The sequence below is a fragment of the Sitophilus oryzae genome, unplaced genomic scaffold (assembly GCF_002938485.1).
Source record: "Sitophilus oryzae breed Bouriz unplaced genomic scaffold, Soryzae_2.0 scaffold_942_pilon_pilon, whole genome shotgun sequence".
Lineage (NCBI taxonomy): Eukaryota > Metazoa > Arthropoda > Insecta > Coleoptera > Curculionidae > Sitophilus > Sitophilus oryzae.
In genome coordinates this window covers 2,391,600-2,411,328 of record NW_022147575.1, presented here as the reverse complement: position 1 = coordinate 2,411,328, position 19,729 = coordinate 2,391,600, and the positions used below count along the sequence as shown (strand labels likewise).

The window sequence follows — 19,729 nt, the reverse complement described above, 5'->3', positions numbered from 1 at the left end:
CTTTTGTCAATTATGACATTCCGTGATGATTTTTGCAAGAAGTGGAAGAACTGTCACTTGTTTTATTATTTTCCTTTTCTATTTCACGAAAGTAAAAAGAGATACCTATCTGATTCGTTCAGGCACTCAATTTAAAGAATATCAGTAACTTTATTGACAGAGTGATTTTATATTTGCCATGTTGGTAAAAAATAACGGTCAAAATTCAAAGTTATTCATTTTATAGACTATATCAGTACCTGTTATCATTGACAAAAATTAAACATGTTGACTAAATAGTTATTAGACTGAAATCATAAAGTTGAAATGTTTTTGTGCAAAAAGTTCAACAGAAACTGTTTTATCATCATTTTTGGCAATAAAAAATATGATTAATTTAAAAAAATAAAAATTTCCCACATTTATTAGATCGGTCAAATAACTATCTACTCAACGTGTTTATTTTTTGTCAATAATGACATGTATTGACTATTTCCATTCTAAATGACTTAAGAACGGTTACTCGTATTGATTTTTATCAAGAGACATGTTTTACGTAAAAAGTCAGGGAAATGTATATTTTTTTACTCAGTAGTTTTATACAGGTACGGACGAAAAGTTATTACTATTTAAAACAGTTGAAACACATGTAGGTGGCGCCCCCTACAAAAATAGGAGTCATATTGACATCAAAATCAAATTTCTCATGTCAAAAAATTCCCAGATACTAATATTCATCGAAATATTGACGTTACTTCATAAATTATTTCTAAAAAATAGAAATAAAAATAAAACTTCTACACCCTGTATCTCCGAAACTAAGCATTTTAGGACATACATTTATACGAATTTTTTTGCTTATTTTTACCTGAAGCAGAATATGCTGCCGAAGTTTCCGGAATACAGTTTGGAGCACCCTGTATACAGAGTGGTCCCTTTAAGACAACTTTAAAGTGCAATAACTAAGATACTACTGAGAATTTTGATTTTGGTTTTTGGCTAATTTTTGTGTTATAATAAAGATTAATCCACGAGCGATGAAATCGCGAGTGAATTAATTTCGGGAGACGATAATGCAATTTTATTGTCGTGTATAAAACACAATTTTTTTCCATAGCGTTTTAAAAAATATTCAGAAATTATTATTTCAAGGAATTTATTACGAAAATTCCACACCTGTAATTTTTAACCAATCAAAACGTGTTTTTTTGACAAATCACCATGGCAACGGATAAATTTTAGTGAAAATTTTTTCCTTGTGGGCACCCAACAGCGAATTATACTGGAAATTTTTTGACGTTTATAATGACAGAATATATTTTTGAGAGTCTGGTTTTTATTTGTTTACATGATAATTTTGATACATTTCAATTACAAAGCTGAGATGAAAGTTTGTAAACTGCTTCCATACGCTTGACTTCGATTTCCTAGTATTCGCGGGTGTCAACTGCTTAATCTCCTGGCGAATATTTTCTTTGCTTTCATGACCGAAGCGAAACATTTTTTTTAAGCCGTGCCGCTTGACAGCTTCAAAACTGAAATAGTTTTTAAGTTTGGGTGTCTCTTAGTTGTCATAGTAACTAAATAATCAATTCGACCAAAAAGCGAAAAACACATTTTAATTATTTGATTTTCAAACACAATTTGGTGTGGAATTTTCTTACCGAATACACGAGGTCAATTAATTCGGACATTTTTTCTCGCTCATGAATATTTTTAGAAAATTATCCCTCGTCTTCGACTCGGGATAATTTTCAAAATATTCATGGGCTCGAAAAAATTTCCGGAAATAATTTGACCTCTAGTGGTATTACTAGTGAGTAGAAAAAATATTGTGCTGGGTTGGCGTTGGTTTCTATGTAATTTGACAAATAAATAAAGCTGTCTCTTTAGTTGTCAGTTTTGAGTCAATATTTTTTAATTCTCTTTCGTGTCGATTGCTGATTGAATTGGAGCCAGAAATGGCTCAAAACAAAATAAGTAAATTACCAACAGATACTCTGCTGGCTGAGGCGACAAACGCCATATCGAAACTACTTCCATTTAAATCCCGAATAACTTATGAAAAGGAATACAAAAATTTTAAAAAATGGAAGCAATTAAAAAACGTGCCAGAAGAAATAAAATTTTTAACCTATTCTCGCTGTTAAAGTATCATTTAATCTACTCTTGCGGAAGTACTATTTTATCTACTATTTTTGATAGATAAAAGCCAATTTTAACAGTTGCTACGGAAACAAGAGGTTAAATGACACTGTTTAAATTTAAATATTTCATATAACAAGGACTAATCAACGAAAAAGCCTAAAAATCGTACCAAAGTTACCCCGGTTGAGGGTACAAAAAAAAATAACTAGAGATGGTTGATGAAAATGACTTGCCTGTAGAGGGGTTAAGGTAATTTTCTCCTCGCTGACTACCGCACCCCCTTCGATGTTTGCGCCCCTTTCCAAGAGTATCCTGGCACATATTGTATGGCCCTTTGCCGCGGCGTACGTCAAAGCTGTCCAGTGCTGATTGGCCCCATTCACTGCAACGAATAGAGGTGAGGACGGAGGGGGTGTCTCTGTGTCCACTGAAGCACCTGCATCCAAAAGGGCCTGAAAGGAAAAATAAGAACTTTTGTTGTAGCTGATTTAGGAAATTACACAAAAATATTTAATCTAAATAAAAAAAATATTGTTTTGGTAATACATCTAAATTAAAAAAATTAAGGAAGGAGATTGAGCATATCAAAAAGCTTAGGTCGAACGCGATGGTGACCAAAAACGGCTGACATAAATTCCGGTTTATCAATGTGCGGTCCTAATTTTATTCAAAGCTTTTAAAAATATGATATACGTTAGGCTTAAATTGGTGTCTGGGAGATTTTTGACATGAGAAATTTGATTTAGATGTCAATATGACTCCTACTTGTAGGGTGCGCCACCTACATGTGTTTTAACTGTTTTGAAGAGTAATAATTTTTCGTCCGTACCTGTATAAAACTAATGAGTTTTATACAGATTTTTTTACGTAAAAAATGCCTCTTGGTAAAAATCGCTACGAGCAACCGTTCATTTAGAATATAAATAGTCAATACATGTCATTATTGACAAGAAATAAACATGTTGAGAGAGTAGATAGTTATTTGAATGAAATGATAAATTTGGGAATTTCTTGTAATTTTAAATTAATCACAAATTTTTCTCCAAAAAAATTATGATAAAACAGTTTCTGGCACAACGGTTTCTGAACTTTTGGCAGATAAACATTTCAAATTTATGATTTCAGTCTAATAACTATTTTGTCGACATGATTAATTTATGTCAATAATGACAGGTATTGATAATTTCGTTTCCAAATATCTCGAAAAGCATTTCTCGTAGCGATTTTTACCAAACGACCTTTTTTACGTAAAAAAACGTCGTAAATGTATATTTTTTACTCAGTAGTTTTATACAGGTACGGACGAAAAGGCATTACTCTTCAAACCAGTTAAAAATATGTAGGTGGTGCCCTATAGGAGTTATATCAAAACTAAATTTCTCATGCCAAAAAACTCAATTTTTTTACATCAATTTTCATCCAAATATTGACGTTACTTCAGAAATTATCGAAAAATTTGAAATTATCAAAACTAAGCATTTTAGGACATATATACGAACTTTTTTACTTATTTTTGACTGCAGAATATGCTGCCAGAGTTTCCGGAATACAGTTCGGACCACCCTGTGTAATTGGTTAATTTTAAGTGAATTTTATAAATGATCGGTTTATCACAAGTATGTATATTATATAGTCACTTACTAGTAAAAAGTTCCTTCTGCCTCTACTATTCTCCTTTTACTTCTACATCCTAATTTTTGCCGATTCTGAACCGTCTTAGGACTGTGGTACAGAAGTGCAGAAGTAAATATACGGCAATACTTCTACGCATGAGTTGTATAGTTCTAGGACGGTTCAGAACCGGTAATAACAAAAACCCAAAGAAAGATATTAGTAGTACCGTATGATCGAAAAAAAAACGAGTCAAAGACGGCTGGCGAATGACAATCGATGGTAATTTTGGCCAAATCAATCTCTAGATGTCATTTACTAAAATATATATAAACATAAAACTTATCAAAATTAACATTAATTATAGAAAGATTTAAAAAGAATAGAACGTTTCCAGCCGCACAAATCTATTTCCAAAAATATATTTTTTTCTAATTTTAAACTACATTTAACAATCATTCTTACTTAATATAAAAATAAATTACAACCTTCTTAAGACTTCATTTCACTAGTCCGAAAAAGTAGCAAAATAAGCGTTCGGCATTTAACGTTTTATACAAAATTGGCTAGGTATTTTTACACAAATGAAGAAAGAAATTAAAGATAAAGGATTATACTATATCCGTATTGTAGCACATTTTTAGACAACTTCTTTATTTTTAAGATTTTATTTTTAATGGTCAAACATCAACAAGATATTTCTTATGTTTGGACTAAATTTTCTCGAAAATAAAGACATAATTTATAATTCCATTACAATACGGAAATAGATTGAAGTTGAGTGAGATATAATTTATATGGTTTTGTAACAAATTGCTCGCCATTTCATGGCAAATGCTAAAGTTCTGCAACCTTAATCAAGCCTTAATCAAAGCACGTGAGTATTGGAATTTTGGATGTGGCTTAACACGACAGGATCGGGCTAAGCCTTAGGCAGATTTCAGTACAGACCAAGTAATGATGTCTAGGGCTTGACCTCGGAAAAATTATCATCGATTGACAATCTCCAGGCGCCCTTGACGCCGTTTTTTTTCGATTAAATGGTAACACTTTCATAAAATGTCATTATTCTATCACTGTTCATTTTTAAAATAAAATAATATAAATTTTATATACGCCTTACTTTGAAGAACAATATTAATCTTAAATATTTTTTGGTATACCTGTCCAAAATTATTTTGTTAACCTATCTCGGCTGCCGTCACTACAAATATGGACGTATTGGCATAAATTACATGCACGTTGTACGGCTGTTGTTTTGGGGACATAAATATACATAACCCCGATTCTGGGGATGTACTTCCGCTCTGTAGGACGAGCTAAGGGCTTTATTAGGCGCGTAATACTAACTAAAGCGTCAAACAAGAACCGTCCAACTGAAATTACTGGTACACATTGAGGGGACCTCGATTTTACGCGCCAAAAGCTAAAGGAGATTACGATTTAAATCATTTAATTATAATAGCATCTGACATCACTCTTTCGAACTAATTAAGCTGATGAAATGAAATTATATCTTATTAGTGATTTAGAGATCGCTGCGATCTCTATACACCAGGGTTGCCACCTTTTGTATTTAAAAAATCGGGACAGCACTGGTTCAACCTTTTTTCTTAAATGTGAAATTTTGTGTGCTCATCGGATTGTGAAACAATATTTTATGCATTTTTTTGTTAACTTAAAAAAACTATTGGAAATTTTTAAATAATTAAGTAAAAATAAAAAATTAAAAGTTGAAAACAAAATTAATAAGCAATCAATTAATTCTAAAACAACTAGAACAAAACCTAAACAAAATCAAAAGTTTCAGTTGTATACTTTGTATAATTGGCTTTATTAGTTTATTTAATTATTTTTAAATGATCATTTTTTGGCAAAATAAAACACTAATTCAACATAATATACCAAAACACTTTAAAATATAACATACATACAGGGCCCGGCAATAGTGCGTCGGGCATCTGTAGCTCCTAGAATAAAAAACTTGAGCATTTTGTTTAAGTGCAAACCTAAAGTATGTACCAGGATGTATTTCAGGAAAATATGTAAACTTCTATAGGGTGGCTCAAAAAAGTGTCAGTGGACCTAGATGATTTTTTTTAAATGGAACACCCTGTATATTATTGCATTTTTGGATTCCTTTCAGATCACTTTACATAACCCTAAGATATGAATAAATATATTTCGATAGTTTCAGAGATATTAAAAAATAAATCAAAAATATATATTTTTCAGCCCTTCTTAAAAAAATTATTAAAAATACAGGAACTGTTCTGAAATCAAAAGTATATTAGGTATTTACTTTAGATGGTCTGTTCTTACTTTGCTATAAATATGGTAATCGTAAATCATACAGGATGTTCAATATTCTACGCCAAACTTTCTAAAATATAAAATATTTTTTCTTTGTTTTTTTAAATGGAACACCCTGTATATTATTTTTTTATTAGATCGAGAATTAAAAAATGAACATTTTTTGTATTTAGAGTATTTCAAAATTTTTAACGGTTTCGCAGATACAGGCAGTATTATTTCATATGGCGCTGTCAATGGTAAAATACGAGAGAAAAATTATTCGGTGGCTTTGATAAAAATTTACTGTGGAAAATGCCATATGAAATATAAAACTGCAAATACCTGCGAAATCGTTAAAATTTTTGAAATACTCTAAATACAAAAAATGTTCATTTTTTAATTCTCCGTCTATTGAAAAAATTATATACAGGGTGTTACAGATGAAAATTAGCGTAGACATAGCGTTAAACATCCTGTATGATTTACGATTTTCATATTTATAACAAAGTAAGTACAGACCATCTAAAGTAAATACCTAAAATAGTCTTGATTTCAGAACAGTTCTTGTATTTTTAATAATTTTTTTAAGAAGGGCTGAAAAATATATATTTTTGATTTATTTTTAAATATCTCTGAAACTGCAAAATAAAAATAAAAAACACTAAATCACCACAACACACCAAAACACTTTTACTTTTACACTGGACGCGCGTTTCGCTAACCATGTTAGCATCATCAGCAGATGATTATAAACTAAAGTACAATCTACAAGGTGAGCGTTTATATACTCGCTCAGTGGGCCCCGAGTGGGCGTGGCAAAATCTAGCCAACCGAGTCAGAGCCAACTGAGCGTAACAGATTTCCGCCACTAGAGTAGTAGGAACAAAGAACTTGAAGGAATTGGACCGTTGACTCTGTTCATACTATCTTTACATTTATTAATTCTGATGCTTTCATATGCATCTAATTGCCTGTAATTTGAGACTTGTTTAATTAATTTTAAATTATTAAGATCTATACAATGTTCATTATCAACAATATGTTCGGCAACGCAAGATTTATCCGGTCTACCATATCTTATCTGAGCTAAATGTTCTTTAAATCTGGTTAATATTGATCTTCTAGTTTACCCAACATATTTTTGATTACAATCTTTACAAGAAATTTCATAAATACCCGACCTTTCCAGTGGAGGTGTTTTATCTTTTGGATTACCTAATAATTGTTGTAATTTATTATTAGCACTATACACAAGTTTATAATTGACATTCTTAAAAATTCCTTTTAGACCACGGGATAACTTTCTATCAAACGGTATCGAAAAATATTTAGACGAAAAAATATTTAGACGGGTTCAAGTGGAGAAAGATACTCCACTTGAAAAGTCGAATTTTCAGAAATCATTAACCTATACTAGTTGATAAATTAATTAGAAAACGTAGGTATAGGTTAATGATTTCTGAAAATTCGACTTTCAAGTGGAGAAAGATACGTCTAAATATTTTTCGATACCGTTTGATAGAAAGTTATTTCTGAAAATTCGACTTTTCAAGTGGAGAAAGATACGTCTAAATATTTTTCGATACCGTTTGATAGAAAGTTATCCCGTGGTCTAAAAGGAATTTTTAAGAATGTCAATTATAAACTTGTGTATAGTGCTAATAATAAATTACAACAATTATTAGGTAATCCAAAAGATAAAACACCTCCACTGGAAAGGTCGGGTATTTATGAAATTTCTTGTAAAGATTGTAATCAAAAATATGTTGGGCAAACTAGAAAATCAATATTAACCAGATTTAAAGAACATTTAGCTCAGATAAGATATGGTAGACCGGATAAATCTTGCGTTGCCGAACATATTGTTGATAAAGAACATTGTATAGATCTTAACAACTTGAAATTAATTAAACAAGTCTCAAATTACAGGCAATTAGATGCATATGAAAGCATCAGAATTAATAAATGTAAAGATAGTATGAACAGAGTCAACGGTCCAATTCCTTCAAGTTCTTTGTTCCTACTACTCTAGTGGCGGAAATCTAACTGTTACGCTCAGTTGGCTCTGACTCGGTTGGCTAGATTTTGCCACGCCCACTCGGGGCCCACTGAGCGAGTATATAAACGCTCACCTTGTAGATTGTACTTTAGTTTATAATCATCTGCTGATGATGCTAACATGGTTAGCGAAACGCGCGTCCAGTGTAAAAGTAAAAGTGTTTTGGTGTGTTGTGGTGATTTAGTGTTTTTTATTTTTATTTTGCTGTGTAACACCAAAGGTTCCAACCCTCAACTGTAATCTCTGAAACTGTCGAAATATATTTATTCATATCTTAGGGTTATGCAAAGTGATATGAAAGGAAGCCAAAAATGCAATAATATACAGGGTGTTCCATTTAAAAAAATCATCCAGGTCCACTCACACTTTTTTGAGCCACCCTATAGAAGTTAAAATATTTTCCTGAAATACATCCTGGTACATACTTTAGGTTTGCACTTAAACAAAATTCTCAAGTTTTTTATTCTATGAGCTACAGATGCCCGACGCACTATTGCCGGACCCTGTATACTCAAGCATAAAAAGGCCTCAACACAGACAAGTGCGCTAATTTCCATTACTTTTGCAACACATTTTCTTTATTCCCTTAATTAAAAAAAAAATTTAAACACTAATTCACAGTTCACAATCTCGCGTCCAGTTCAAAAGTAAAGTTTTTTGGGTAATGTGGTGAATCAGTGTTTTATTTTGCTGTTGTAAGACCAAAAGTTCCAAGCTTCAACTGTAATGCATATATTTTTTATTTGTTTTGTTGCTGTCAATACACCAAAACACTTTGCTTTTAACACTGGACGCGCGTTTCGTTAACCAGCTTAGCATTATCAGCAGATGATAAAAACTGCTTCAAGCTTCAAATTTATGGTTAACGAACTAAAACGTACTTTAAATTATCCACACGGAACCGAGCAAAAACGTAACATTATTTTTATAGAAGCGTCTGTTTTTAAAAGAATACATTTATCTCAGCTAATAAGAAAAATCTTAATTAACTGATCACACCGAGCGAAAAATTCGTTATAAAATTAATTACTCTATTTTCAACTAATGATAACTAATGCTCAATTTTTATCGCAGACAGCTATGTATTTGTATTTAATAAATAATACGCCTACTATATATAGTACAGAAAGGAACATAAATTCTATTTTTATCTACACACTTCTATTTTGTTTCTAAACAATGTTAAAAAGGTTAAAGAATGTTACAAAATTACACTTTAAATCTTACCATACTATTTACCTTGCTATTTTTTAAGCAATTTACTAATGTATAATATTACCTAGGTTTTATTGTAAGAAAATCCATAAACTGCTATTTTTACTTTAAGTGTTTCAAATCCTTTTTCAAAGCCTTTCTTTAACACTTAATGGACTATTTGACTTTACGATCCATCAACACGGAGTTTAATAGCTTTATTAGGGGACATAAAAATCGTCATTTTTTGAAAGAAAAACAAAGTAGTTAAAGTTTGCTTTCCCACTATTTAGTGTAATACAACTCGAACAAAAAATGCCTGACATTAGTGTCCACGCTTTTATTTAAACAAAAACGGCGATTTTCACAAACCTATGATTTGTCAGCAAGCGTGGGACACAGAGCACAGAGTAGAGTTTAACAACGCAAAAATTATGATGAAAGAACCGATAGGCCTCGAAACGTAAAATAAAAGAGAAGAATTTTTTCGTCAAGTTCGAAGTTTCCTTTAAGCCCGATTTTCATGAAATATATTCTTTTCGTGAATTATAAGAATAGCAAATTGTATATAAATCTATCAACTTTAATTCATAAACTCAGTTATTTATTAACTTTAGTATTTGGCTTATTATACAGGATTAATTGAACGGTTGTTTTTTACCCTAAATTTAAAACACTCTGTGCAAGAATTTCGTGAGTAACTTTTCCTAAAACATTATTTTTCGATCAGAACCATCTCTCCTGAGCATTTTCTCTTTTGACTAATATCAACACATGCCTTGGTTAATTTTTAAGAGCGAAATGAACTTGCCCCAACAATTTGCCTTTTTTTAAGTTTATTATTTATTTATTTATTTAGCGTATGGCATATTAAGACACAAAGTACGTATATGACAAAAAGAAAGAAAAAAAATACAAACGAACATTTAACAAATTAATATAATCTATTGATTCTGGAGTTGCCAGTAGGAAATCTTCTCGTCTGCCGTTATAAGCCGTTTCAGGGCATACCTCCACGATATGTGTGATGGTCTGATTTTTGCTGCACTCGTAGGAGGGGCTTGGACTTTTGCCCCATTTGTGTAAAGTACATGCGCATCTGCCATGCTGCGTTCTAATTCTATTTCGCGTGCACCAGGTTTTCAATGGTAAGTCAAAACCTGGTGGTGGGTTGGTGATGCATGGTATGTCACTGTTTTGTTTCGACGTCCATTCCTGATACCAAGTGTCGGTGATGCTCCATTCGTCTTCAATTATATTTAGTGCGGTTTTGGTGGGTGGTTTTCTGGATCGGAGGCGGTTGTGGTTAGCATCCTCGATGTCTGTATGGATCGGTAGTTCTCTGTTGTCCAGTATCTTGTCAAACTCTCTCTACAGAGCGTTTATGCGGCGCAGACTTGGGGGGTGGATGTGGTACTGGAAGCCATTCTGTGAGTGTGGATTTAATAACACCAGCAATCATTCTCATTGTATTATTGAGCTGTGCGTCGATTTTGAGGACCTGTGGACTATTGAGCCATACCAGAGCACAGTATTCGGCGGCTGAGTAGACGAGACCCAGAGCTGACGAGCGCAGAGTAGAAGATGAAGCACCCCAAGATGTCCCGCACTATTTTTGTATTATATTGTTTCTTATTTTCAACTTCTCTGCTGTTTTTGATAAATGCTCTTTAAACGAAAGTGTTCTATCGAGTGTAACACCTAGGTACTTTGGGTTTTTATTATGTTTGAGAGTAGTGTTTTCAAACTGGACATTGAGTTCCCTATTTGCGAGATTGTTATTCTGGTGAAAGCAGGATACTTCTGTTTTGCTAGCGTTTGGTTGGAGTCTCCACTTCCTGAAATATTTCCCTAACTTCTCGAGATCAGGCGTTAATTTGCTCTGCTTCTTCGAATCTTATAGTAAGTCCCCAATCGTCGGCATATCGATGTTTTCTTGACCTAGTTTGGGGCATATCTGAGATGTACAAGCTGAACAAAAGCGGCGCGAGCACCGCTCCTTGAGGTAGACCGTTCTTAAGTTTCTTTGGAGAGCTTGTGTCAGATCCCATTACGACTTGAAATATTCTGTCGTTCAACATGTTGTCAAGCAGTTGTGCTGTTAGTTTGCATGGAATCATTCGCAGAAACTTATATATCATACCTTCTCGCCACACCGTGTCGTAAGCTGCCGACAGGTCGATGAAGGTGGCCGCCATTTTTTGTTTTCTTTGGAACCCTGCTTCTATGTGTATGGTGAGGGAAAGAACGCTTGCTATCAGGAATGGACGTCGAAACAAAACAGTGACATGCCATGCATCACCAACCCACCACCATTTTTTTAAGTACCATTACTTTACGATGTTATACGAGGCGGCTTTGGTGACTACTGTCGTAATGTCATATCGACACTGAGTAAAAATCTATATTAAAATTTAAAAAACGTTAAAAAAGTAACAACATCGGCTTGGTTTCAATATAATAAAATATTAGTAACACTAACAAAACTAAGAATATTTAAAAAAAAATAACTGTAAAAACTAATATAATATATATAAAATGTATTTAACACGTCGCGTCGTTTCTTGCACCATATTGTAACTCTGTGCATGCAGTTTGCAATGCCACCTTTGGTTAAAAATATTAAACAATGGACAAATGCATTTAGTAAGTCTGCTCCTCAAATGTAAACATTACCGTTCAACCACCCCCATATTCAAGTTTAACTTACGGTTAGTGTGACGTCGTCGTTGTGAATGGCCGCCAACATTAGGGCCGTGTGCCCTTGCGGATTAAGGGTATCCAAACGGGAGGCAGTGGGCAGCAAAGCCAAAGCTTGCTGGATTAATTCCGGTCTGCCAGTCAGCATTAGTCGAAACGCCAGCTCCACCTGTAAATTACAACTTATCAGTAAATTGCCATCTTTACTGGTACAACGAATAATCCAAATGAAGTCAAAACACTTTAAAATATCGAGTTTATCACACAACTGGTTCATTAAATGTATTTTCATTAAAGGCTGATTTTTTTTTATTTATCCATTAATATCTCACTCTATCAAAACATATCGAATAATATCTTAGGATTATGTAAAGTGATCAAAAAGGAAGCCAAAATGCAATAAAATACAGGGTGTTCCATTAAAAAAAGCTATCCAGATCTACTAACACATTTTTGACCTACCCTGTAGAAGTTAAAAAATTTTCCTGAAATTCATCGGGGAAAACATACTGTACGTCTGCTCATAAACAAAATTCCTAACTTTTTTATTATAGGAGCCACACATTCCCGGTCACCCCCGCTCAATATTGGAGGACCCTGTATACTATACCATTTAGGTATACTTCATAGATAAAAGACTTTGATACACTTTTTGTATACTAGGGCTGGCATTTCTGGTCTTGGGTGCCGATTTTCGCTTCACGCTTAGCAAAAAAATTGGCGCCGGGGGGCACGTATAGCCGCCCATACTAAAATATTTTAACAAAAAGTTGGTAGGCAGTTCTTTTAGTTTCACAGTATAGGAATTTTTTCAATTTTTTTTTATCTCAAAACCTGCGACTTTGACTGATTTTGATGTCATTACAAATTTTGTTGCAAATATTATATCTAATCTTAAAATGAGAACCGCGTTTCGCTAGCTACTGTAATTTTGGAGTAACGATTTTTTAAATTTTTAACCCCTTCCCATACCCCCTTACCAACCCCTCACCCCCACCAAAAACTAATGGCCAGATTCTCGGGTGCCACATATTATTTTTGTGCCAAATTTGGTTAAAATCGGTTTTGAGTTATCGTGTTACAGACGGACAGACAGACAGAGAGACAGACAGACACCATGAAAATATTTTGTATTTAGGTCATTTATGACCCAAATAAGTCATTTTGAGTGAAATTAAAAAAACTTTTTTTTGTCGATCTTAATAGCCTCCCATACCTATTGGTATTGTTGCGGACCCGTATGAACTCGGCATAACCTAACTAGCTAAAATGTCCCGCCCCCATATGACCTTAATATCGCATTAAAGAATAATAGACACCGTAATAATTCATTCGAACCTTCGAGAACCATCGAGCTCCACTGGAATGGAGTAGTACATACCAGAAGATTCGAAACCTTCTCTATGCACCTAATGATCTATGGATTATTCGAGAATTCCTTAGAAAAGCCGGGGGCTGGGGCCTAAAGAGGACAGAAATAAATAGACGAGTACAGTTGACGCGCTAAATTCAAAATAAATTCTTTCTAGATAAATAGTTATAAATCGTTTGTAAATAGTTCTTTAAGTTTTTTATCGTTATTGTTTTTGTTAATTAGTGTTAAATAAATTGTGATTTTCTGGTCGGCTAATAAGATGTACTGAATAAAGACAGAAGGCAAGTATTTTCCCAAGCGCATGGATTCTAGCGTCAGATTAAGTGGTTATGTAATAAATATTTCGCGTATCTTTGCTCACTCTGCCGTTCTTTAAAAGATATTTTAAAGAACGGCACTGCTTTGCTCTCTCCGACTTACTAGATTGCCATAGCGATTCACTTCTATACATGTAAAGGCCGATTCAAGGTTTCGCTTGCCAGTAGGGTATAATGTGATATCCTAGGCCTAAATTAAACCATTTTTGAATTATTGGCAATCAAAATGTCTAAAATAGCTTTGTGTAATTTTACAAAATAATTTTTATTCATTTTACTTAATTTTTTATAATAATTGAGGTACCTACTTATTGGAAAAACTGGAAATCGTCCTTTTTTTCACAAAAATTTGTATACACCTTATTTTTAGCCGTAGATTACGAATATGTAATTCTTTTTGGTGGTCTTTTACTGTTTTTTTGGAAAAATCCAAAAATATATCGAAATGTAACTTTTCAAAATTTCTCAATAATTACCGATTATACCTATTGTTTTATAACCTATTATTTTATAAGACTTCATTACAGGTTTACATTACATTTTTGTATAATGTGTAATTTGAGATACATTTTAATAATAGTCATAAATAGCCATAAAAAATTAAGGATGCCATTTAAAAAAGATGTCATGGCAGATACAGGAAACATTATACAGGGTGAGTGCAAATATTTTTAGAGATAGTATATTTCGTTGGTTTAAAAAAGTTGAAAATTTGGCATTTTCGAAAAAAAATGGGAATTTTTTTAGTTAGAAAACATAATTTCTTGATAATATGGCATCATAGGTAGTAGATTAAATTTACAAGAAAGAAAATTCAGAAAAGATATAGTGGTTTTCAAAATTTAAGAGATTTTCAAAGTAAAAGAACTGGATTATTTTGCACTTATTTGGAAAACGGTAAAGAGAAAATATGTTTCTCTTATAAAGATCTACCAGCCCTGAAACTATTTGCACTTATTTAAGACTCATCCTGTATAAACATTACATCTCAAAAGATTTATCCAATTTAAGTTCCAGCGTATTTTAAAAAAATATATATTTGATTCAGTGAAATTATTCCAAGAGAATCACCCTGTATTTTGATCACATATTTTATAGATGCTGTTTTTAGGAAGCTAAAATTATTATTCGCTATACAAAATTAATTTAAAATACCAATGAAGTAAAAAATTGTGACTGAAATAGACGTGCGTTTGAGTATTTTGTAAAAAACATTCTTTTTTAATATTTAATAAGACTTTTAAACACGAAAATAACTGCTGAAATTATTTTGCCATACAAAATTAATTTAAAATATTAATGAAGTACAAAAATTAATACTAAAATAGACGTATTTTGTGTCCGTCATAGAAAGCCTTTGTTTTAAATATTTAATAAACCTTTTAAATATAAAAAATTACTCGATATATATATAATTCAAAATATGTCATTTACATATATGTAGTTTCAAAAATTGCTGAACATAGGTTATTCAATACAAAAACAAAATGTTTTTAATAACACTGTTATAACTGAATATACGTGTTTATAAGTCAAAAACAAAGGGTATAGCCGGATTAATACTTAATTCACCTACATTTTTAGCTCTTTAACTGAAACGGTTTTCGAGATTTTCAAAAAAACTTGTTTTTTCAATTTTATTTTTATTTTTATAGTAAAATTCAAAATTAATTAATGATGATTTTTTTCTAATTCATAGAAGTCTACGATATGAAAAAATAATATGATCATGATTCTTAAACGGAAACCCGATTTTTAGCGGAAGAAAGAAAATTAAAATCTTCATTTTTTTAACCTTTGTGAAATATGTCATTCACTAAAAATCGTCAGAAAATATCTTTTATACTCCTTTACACTCACGAATTTTTTAGAATTTTTTGAAGTGGTGGAACAATATGAAAAAAATAAATAAAATTTTTCATTTACATTTTTCTAAATCTTCTGTTTTAACTAACTTATATTTTTGTTTAGTTTAAAAAAGTGCGTAGAAAATATTTTTTCATTAAAAATACATTCTTGCCAGAAATAAACATAAAGATTATTTTAAAAAAATAAAAATATATTATTACTTATTCATCTTGACGCGAATTTTTCAAAAACTCAGTCTTTACGTAATCATTGGGTAGCAATATGATTGAAAATGTGTAATAAGCAATATCATTGTGAATTTGAAGTAAAAAAATATTTTGTACGCACTTTTTTAAACTAAAAAAATATAAGTTAGTTAAAAAAGAAGATTTTTGAAAAAAAAATAGTTTTTAATTTTTTTCATATTGTTCCACCACTTCAAAAAATTCTAAAAAATTTCTGAGTGTAAAGAAGTATAAAAGACATTTTCTGACGATTTTTAGTGAGTGACATATTTCACAAAGGTGAAAAAAATGAAGATTTTAATTTTCTTTCCTCCGCTAAAATTCGGATTTTCGTTTAAGAATCATGATCATATTATTTTTTCATATTTTAGGGCACAAACATAGTGAGGCATCTCGATGCGATGCTCGCCAAGATGCTGGCCGCGCTGCTCGCCAGGATGCTAGCCGCGATGCGTCCTACGCGCACTGTTTTAAAACGGCGAGTAAGTGCGCGTAGGATGCATCACGACTATCGTACAAACATAGTGCGGGGCATTTCATCTCGATGCGATGCGCGCCATTCACCTCGCCATCCGGCGATGCTGAATCAAACATGTACAAATTTATGCGTCAAAACATACTGGAGCCTCGCACCTCGCCACGCACCTAGATGTTCAGCGCGATGCTTCCTAGGAAACAAAATTTTTGTTTTTTGCGAGAATCGGACACGGATGCCTGAAACTTTACATATGATTGGTCGGTTTAGGATCACAATTCGTTGAGCATATTATGTCGAACTAGAGTCGGGTGGAATAAAATGTTCACAATAATAATATTTAATTTATCACCAACAATGTAACAACCTTGTATATTATATATTTATATATAAGTATATATTTAAATATGCATGCTACAATGGAATAGATTATCAAGACCCTGTACAATTCAAGCTCCAGAAGAGAGCTGTTCGATATTCACTGGGACTAAACAGCAGAACTCATTGCCGGGACTTTTTTAAAGAATTAAAAATATTGACTCTTCCTTCCTTATTTATATTTGAATCGGTTTGCCTAATACGTAAGCATGTATCAGCTTCTCAAGAAAGGCCATCTCACACTTATCCACTCAGGAATGCGGAGCAAGATCTCGAAAAAAATGCACAATCACCTGCCATTTGAAATCAAATCCATAACATATTTTTTTCATTTCGCAAAGCATTGAACTCTTATTTACTAGACAAGTCACAGCGTCATATTTTCATATGATTTGAAACAGGCCCTGAAATAAACTGACTTATTTTTTTAAGTAAAAACTAAGCGTCGAATGGAAAAAATCAAGAGATAAAAAATGTTTAGGAATGAATTGAGATTTTGAAAATAATTTTTATTTTAAGAGAAATCAGTGGTGGATCACTTTTTTCTCCAAAAATATTAAATGTAAAACCCGTGTGGACGGCACTGGTTGAAATAAATAAAATTCTTTGTACACCAAAAAAGGTATTTTGGTATATAGAAAACGTGTATTAAGTTTCATAAAGATATCTGTAATAAAATCAAAGTTATTATGAAAATAATTTTTTTTTCGAAAAATTTACCAATCTGTATCTCAGAAATTAAGATGTTTAGAATTTAGAACATATTCATATCAAGTTTTTCTCTTACAATAGGTCCAAGAATCACGCCCCTAAATTTATATTTTATATTTAAGAACTTATATTAAGGAACACCCTGTAGAACACAACATACCCAAAGTGTTTTATTCTATTTTACTCATTTGACTGGCAATAATTTTAAGATTTTCTTATTTTGTTGTTATTAGTGGTGTAAAAACATACCAAAAAGTAAATAATACGATTAATTTTTAATTATATTTAAGTTAATTTTCATAATAGTGAAACTAAGTAACGAACCACTAATCAACAATAAAAAGAGTTCCATCATCAGGTAATAAACGGTATAACACAATTTGATAGACAATTAAATTGTGCATCTGATTCACGTAAAATGTACAGGGTGTTCTATTTAAATTAAACAAGTTATTGCCCTTTAAAGCTACTAATTATTTAATATAATTTTTTAGACACTCTTTATAAGGCAGTATTGCATTCATTATTGCATCACAAAATTTAGTAAATGGAAAAACTTCAGTACAATATTAAGTTTTAAAAACTTAAATACGCCTAGAGAAATGAAGCATTAAAATTGTTTGGTTTTGGTTTACGATTTTCACAAAATCGTAAATATTTCAAAAACGGTAAGATTAAAGTGCGGTAAACCTTAATCAAATTTACCTTTATTTTAATCGTAGAAACTAAAAGTGTAATTTTAATTTTGAAAATCATTTTAAATTGTAGCTTTAGCAGTCCCCCAACGATAATCACAATTTTTAAAAATCTAAGCATTTGGCTATAATACTCCGTGCCGAGTGAAGTGAATAACCCTGTATACAAGTATAAAAATTTTAGCATTTCTTCTGCCTAAATTTTGATGATATAATATTTCTTATAATTTTCCATTCTCGTCTTATTATTACAAAAAACTTCCCAGAGAAATCTACAGATACTTTCGAAATTTTGTTTTAAAAAAAGTTTTCAAAAGAAAACTTCGTATACTTTTCACGATTTTCCCCTGATTTAGAACAACTGTTCGCAATAAATAGGTCTTCCACCCTTTTCAACTCCTACGCGTTACTACAGCGTGTCTCTCAGATGAATTACAAACTCCAGTCTAGAATTTTAAATTATGTTTTCTGATAAACATTTACAGAAAACTTCAAGTGCAATTCACCTAAATTTTTAGCACTTTAACTCAAACGGTTTTCGAGATTTTCAAAAAACCTGTTTTTGTCAATTTTATTTTTATTTTTATAGTAAAATTAAAAATTAATAATAAAGATTTTTTTCTTATTCTTAGAATTCTAAGGGCACAAACATAGTGAGGCATCTCGATGCGATGCTCGCCAATATGCTGGCCGCGATGCATCCCACGTGCACTGTTTTAATACGGCGAATAGGTGCGCGTAGGCATACTGAAGCATTTACCATCGCCGTTTTATTAAGCACCGGTTTATGTAATAGTAGTTATTAATTAGTATAGGCTTGGTGAATTTCAGTTGATTTCAACAAATTCCTACCGCAGCGCTTCAATGGCAAAAATCAGAAATTATCCCTATCTATTTTACGTCGCCGTCATGTTGATCGCATAGAATAATATTGAAATCGTGGTTTTGTTATAATATTTAAGTATTTTAGTTTTTTGCTAGTGCAGTTATTGAGACAAAAAAGAGATGAAACACTCAGGTACGAGGTTTGTGTGATGTAACGCTGTTTCGGGTAGTAAAAAATAAATGAAAATGACCCTTGACTGATTGACTGTTTGACAAGCTGACTGACCCTTGACAAGCTGGTATTGGATATTCTGGTAGGTGAGCCTACATGCATGGCTATTCCAGAAGATTCAAAAACGGACTGAAGAAAAAATTAGAAAATTTCTTGAAAAGTTAGGATATTTAGGACATATAATCATACGAAGTGTTTTTTCTTAGAATAGGTCCAAGAATCACCTCCTTAAACTTTAGCATATCATTAAAGAACACCCTGTATTTTTCAAAAAAATAAACAAAAATTGTATTAGCTTTTCTATTATCAAAAAAAAATATTTTTACCTGAATTTGCTTGGTAGCCTCAACGTGATCTTCATCAGTGCCATTGTTTTTCCTCACTCTCACTGCCTCTTCACCAAGTGACCTCACAGGGCAATCAACGCCGGGCAAGAGCAACCTTGCAGCTTGCATTATATCGTCTTTATCCAAAATGGCGGCGAACCTATGCTCGCCGTGAGCAGTAGCAACCCTCAACCATTCAACCAGAGGGGGAAGTACAACGTAAGCTCTTTCATAACACAATTCCTGTAAAAGAAACAAATTTATCATTAAAACAAATTAATTATTGATGCGGGTTTCGCTGACTTTTTAAGCTTTT

At 32.1% G+C, this 19,729-nt stretch overlaps 1 protein-coding gene across 1 annotated transcript in view; it reads right to left on the bottom strand.

Moving 5' to 3' along the window:
• LOC115891037 (ankyrin repeat and BTB/POZ domain-containing protein 2) overlaps positions 1 to 19,729 on the bottom strand; it is a 122,093-nt gene that overhangs the window by 24,100 nt on the left and 78,264 nt on the right. The window contains exons 11-13 of the mRNA XM_030911430.1: positions 19,414 to 19,656; positions 11,997 to 12,155; positions 2,361 to 2,579 (exon numbers count right to left, since the gene is read on the bottom strand). Of these exons, the coding sequence (XP_030767290.1) occupies positions 2,361 to 2,579; positions 11,997 to 12,155; positions 19,414 to 19,656 (621 nt within the window). The remainder of the gene's footprint in view (positions 1 to 2,360; positions 2,580 to 11,996; positions 12,156 to 19,413; positions 19,657 to 19,729) is intronic.